Source organism: Anopheles arabiensis, chromosome 3 (assembly GCF_016920715.1).
Source record: "Anopheles arabiensis isolate DONGOLA chromosome 3, AaraD3, whole genome shotgun sequence".
Classification (NCBI taxonomy): domain Eukaryota; kingdom Metazoa; phylum Arthropoda; class Insecta; order Diptera; family Culicidae; genus Anopheles; species Anopheles arabiensis.
The window spans coordinates 20029979-20034879 of NC_053518.1; the positions used below are offsets into that span (position 1 = coordinate 20029979).

Sequence of the window (4901 nt, forward strand, 5' to 3'; positions counted from 1 at the left end):
TCATTTTTTTTTTTTTGCTTCCTCACCTCTCAGTCTCTCTCTCACACCAGCTAAACCATTGCACTCTTTGCCGAATCGCACCGGGGGCCGATGAACTTTGATGTGTTAAGAATCCATCAAAGCGTGCCATACGTGAAGTGCCTGGCTGCCTTGTTTGATGCTTGTTTAGAATTGGCGGTTTTCGTATGTTTACCTCAAAGCACCGCTAATGCACTGCACCCTGCACCCATAAACCGGGATGCTGGCTGGCTAGCTGGAGGAATGCTTTGTGAGTCACAGTTTGTTAAGCGAGGCTTCATTCCGTCTGGTATTGCTAATGATTTCGGATGTTTTGCAACGCATCGAAGCCGTACGAGTGAAAACCCGTTTAGCGGTGGGTGGAACAGTATTTACGAAGCATAAATAACACATTCATATCCAAGTTTTCTCAATAAAGCAGTAGTTTTTAGAAGAAAGTTAAGGAATTTTTAAATTTTTAAATCATTTATGTATACAGAACGTTATTTAAAGGGAATTTCTAAATCTTAAATGCGTTGAGAAGTTTCTTGGATTAATCTGTCACATTAGAGCAATGCACAAAAAAATGATGTCACAACATTTACATGCCAAAACCAACCAACTTTGAGGTTAAAGACCCAGTCATTGCCTGGTAAGCATACACACTTTGCATTAAATCGCAACATTAAAACATCCATCATGCGTTCGAGCCCCCTGTGGACCGATCTTCGCCGGCTTGGCCATTTTGCTATGAGTAAACCAATAAGCCATGAATATACTAAGCACATGAGTTGGATGGTCTAGTCATACAGTCGACAGTTGTGGATTCAAGTCCGGAATGAACTGCGCTGCCATATGCAGGACTGACTATCCTGCTATGTGTAATCAAGTAAGTCGCTGAAAGCTAAACCCACTAGTGGAACAGGCAAGCCTTGAAACTGACAACGATTATTATGCCAAAGAAGAAGAAGAAGAAGATTGGGAAATCAATAGGATTAGGTTATAAAAAGGCTCTTGGTGTACATCAAACACGATATTTAATTAGAAGTAATTTTCTACATGTACATTTGCCTGTTTTGTCGGTGATCATTTTGCCCTACGCGATCATTTTGCCCCGCGTTCAACTATCGGTTCATTCTGTTATCATCTATCGGTTCATTCCGTTATCAGAAGAAAACAAGTTTGCCTTAAAGCCTTAACCAGCTGACTGAAACTCGTCAGTACAGTGAGACATCTCAGTGTGAGAAGATCACTTGATAGGATGATCCTTTTCTTACCAATCTTGCTATCGCTGGCAAGCTTAGCTCAGGGATCAGTATTTTTGCATCGTCCTCCTTTACAATACACCCCAGGAAATAGCCTTGATGGTGAATATTGTTTTAGTAGTTTACGTAGTTTTGGGGTGGCTCATTGGATTTTTAATATTGCAGAATGTGAGCAACGTTTCCCAAACAATCAGTATGAACCAGAGATAGTACCAGCGGTATCTGGCGGGCGTCGAGCCTTTCAGGGAGAGTTTCCACACATGGCCGCGATCGGGTGGACAAGAACAGACGCACCAATCGATTATCTTTGTGGAGGCAGTTTAATAACTTGGAAGTTCGTTCTAACAGCCGCTCATTGTTCTGCTGACCTAGACAAGTAAGTGGAGTTACTGTCATCGGTTTTAGGTTCCATCGGAATGAAAAATATTCTTTTTGAAGCATACCTCCGGATACAGTACGATTGGCCGATACAGATCTCGCTAGCACAAGCGATGACGAGTTCGCACAACAAATACCAATAGCACGCATTATCAAACATCCGCAGTATCGATGGTCGCGAAAGTACTACGATATTGCCGTTGTTGAACTCGAGGAGTACGTTAAACCAAACAAAGCAATTTGTGTTGCGTGTCTGTGGCGTGAACCAACCGTTCCGGGAGACCTGATGGATGCGGTTGGCTTTGGCGCTCTTGGGTTTGGAGAAAGGCTCAGCTCAACCCTACAGAAGATAAAACTACAGGCCCTAGACGAGACGATATGTGCTAAACGTTTACCGGCCATGCGACGCGAAATGCCGGAAGGCTTGCGTGACGATCAGCTGTGTGCACATAGTGCAACCATGGACACGTGTGAAGGCGACTCGGGAGGCCCACTGCAAACGGATCGAACCGATTTGTTAGGCAAGACGTACGCGCTTATAGTAGGAGTGGTAGCGTTTGGCACTCCTTGCACTAATGGGTCAACGGGAGTATACACCAGGGTTAGCTCGTACCTGGATTGGATCGAGGAAGAAGTAAAAGAGTCTCTTAGCCCGGAAGGTGAGTTTGTAGGTTAAGTAAGAGCAATCAAAAGACATCTGTTTCACACTGTATCAATCTATCCACAGTTTGTATTGAGGAGGACTATTGCAATCGTAAAATGAACCCATCCGTGCACGGTAAGGTTGACAAAATATGGGAAAGCAGTCGCGTAGGGTTGCTGTGGCAGGAATACGAAACGGACATCCATCAGTGCGGTGGATTCCTGGTTGACTACCAGTTTGTTATCACATCGGCGAGCTGTGTAACTTCCAGTAAAGGACCGCCAAGATACGTAGCCCTTAGCTCTGATAGCGATCGTGCTGCTATAGAATCAGTGACTGTTCATCCATGGTTCACAAAGGGCCACCCATATTTTGATATCGCCGTTATAAAGCTCCGAGTGTATGCAAATTTAGATAAAATATATCCAGCATGTATATGGTCGGAGGAGCAGCATGGTGATTGGAGAACTCCCGACATTCTGGTAGGAGCTTCTTATCTGGAAAAGCGACGCGATTTGTACACCAGAAAATCGGTTCAATACTATGTTAAAGGCGATAATTGCAGTGTAGGAGAAAATGTTGATTACAACGATCTTAGCTGCATCAGTAAGGATGCTACACTAGTGCCAGGAATATGCAAGGTAAATAATGTTCGTGTTGGTTGTTGAGTTGTAATTCAAGCTTTTTTAAAAATATTTCTTATTTTAAAATTTCTAGATTGACCATGGAGGTCCAGTAATGAAGTTATTCGACAAACAACAGTACTTCGTACATGGTATCGTGTCCAGTTTGACGCAGGGCTGTGAAGGTAAGGTGATCTTCACCAGTTTGGCACCTCACCGACAATGGTTGGAGAAGATCATGTACAAACAGCAGAAAGATATGCTATGGATGTAGTGTAGTCTGAACAGAATAATAAAAGGTAAAACACTATAGTTGAACTAAAACAATTCAGTCGCCTTTCTGTAGAGTGAACCGTGTGCTTGCCTTTTATCGACTTCTTCTTCTTCTTTGGCACACAACCGTTGTCGGTAACCACTAGTGGACTTGGCTTTCAGTGACTGATTGATTAGGATCCCATAGCAGGATACTCAGTCCTACGTATGCGGGCACGATCCATTTAGGGCTTGAACAAATAACGGGCATCTTGCTACGTCATACAAGTTGACGAGTGTTGTCCTCAATGGATGTGGGCCGCGGCAAATGTATTTTCAAAGCCAAGTAGTATGCGATGTGTGGCCATTTCAAATTAATTAATTGTTTCCCATAAAACCCAGTTCAAGCACAGCCTTGTCAGTTTACGGTGCTTGACCTAACACGAAAATGATTCGTTATGTTAAAAACGTTTGGCTAGTTATTTCTCGTAAAAGACAAAAATTTTTTTTGTAGGTATGAAAAAGTATAAGACTGTACTTTGTAAACTAAAATATGAGCTTTGTAAACTAAATATTCCATCAAAATCATCATCATTAGAAATCATCGCAACCAAAATCGTAAGATTGTAGAAACCCAGACTTGTTAACTGTCACTTGCTATACTCGACGATTCAAGAAAGGTTTGTTTTTTACCTGATTGATGGCCTCTCTCTCTCTATCTCTCTCTCTATATCTCTCTCTCTTTCTCTCTTTCTCTCTCTCTCTCATCCTGCCTTCCAACCTCAATCCTCTCTCCCTCTCTCTTTCTATCTCTCTCTCTCTCTCCCTCTCTCTATCTCATCCTCCCTCCCTCCATTCCTCTCTCTCTCTCTCTCTCTTTCTCTCTTCCTCTTTTTCTTTCTCTCTCTAGTACAATCTCGCTCTCTGTCTATTTTTATTGAACTGTGTAACCCGGTAATCCATTATCACTTGGCACAGACAAATGTGGACCAATGTTCCTCCAGCCTTCATTTTATGATTGTGCACTCGATGCGAAAACAATACGTCAAACAATCTGGGTCAGCGAGGGGCAAAGTACGGCTCCGTGAGCCATGCATGTGGCTCTTTGATTTCTGGATGATGGCCCTTAACCGTTCATATATCTTGATTGATCTTCGCAAGGAACCGTTTGAACATTATTGTACATTTTAGCTTGATTGACCTCAAACTTTGCCGACCGCTGGGCTAGTACTATCGAACATTAGTGCTGGGCCTCAAGAAATGGTTTGATTCTTAAAAAAAGTTTCTTTCCAATCACTCACAGACACTCTAAATTCAAACAACTATTAACGAGAGAGGTTTTCTTATCTTCATTTAATAAAGCTTTTTTTCTAAACTTTAAACTGCCCTTTGAACTCGAAGCCATCTTTACTTAGCCTTATTCTGAGTACACAACCCACTTTTTTTTTTCAAAGCAATAAAGAAACTCTTCCCCATTCACCACCACCCCTAATAGCATCGTTTCTTGCCAAACAAATTCGATTGGTTGATTGTTGTGCCCTTTTTTAATGATCGCTCTGATGCCTGCAATCCCGCCCAAATTGCCATCAGCCAACGGCGAAACCATAATTGGCAACCCGAAAACTGTCCCAATCCTTTAGATAAACAGTATCTAGCGCCGGCTCCACTTATCCTCAAACCTTGCACAAATTATTACTCAACAGAAGAAGAAGAAAAACAAGCTTTGAATATAAAAGCTTTACT

General features: G+C 42.3%; 1 protein-coding gene across 1 annotated transcript; it reads left to right on the top strand.

Moving 5' to 3' along the window:
* Positions 1 to 1079: 1079 nt before the first annotated feature.
* Positions 1080 to 3233, top strand: LOC120904578 (acrosin-like). Its single transcript, XM_040314670.1, has 5 exons — positions 1080 to 1364; positions 1428 to 1638; positions 1701 to 2299; positions 2368 to 2924; positions 3001 to 3233. The coding sequence occupies exons 1-5, from the start codon at positions 1259 to 1261 to the stop codon at positions 3178 to 3180; spliced, it is 1653 nt and encodes a 550-aa protein (XP_040170604.1). The 5' UTR covers positions 1080 to 1258; the 3' UTR covers positions 3181 to 3233.
* Positions 3234 to 4901: the final 1668 nt, after the last annotated feature.

What these genes read in the sequence shown, in the direction of transcription:
- LOC120904578 (XM_040314670.1), top strand. Translation starts at nt 1,259, where the DNA reads ATGATCCTTTTCTTACCAATCTTGCTATCGCTGGCAAGCTTAGCTCAG. An exon ending in AGAGTCTCTTAGCCCGGAAG is followed by an intron (nt 2,300 to 2,367) that starts GTGAGTTTGTAG and finishes ATCTATCCACAG; the next exon opens with TTTGTATTGAGGAGGACTAT. An exon ending in TAGTGCCAGGAATATGCAAG is followed by an intron (nt 2,925 to 3,000) that starts GTAAATAATGTT and finishes TAAAATTTCTAG; the next exon opens with ATTGACCATGGAGGTCCAGT.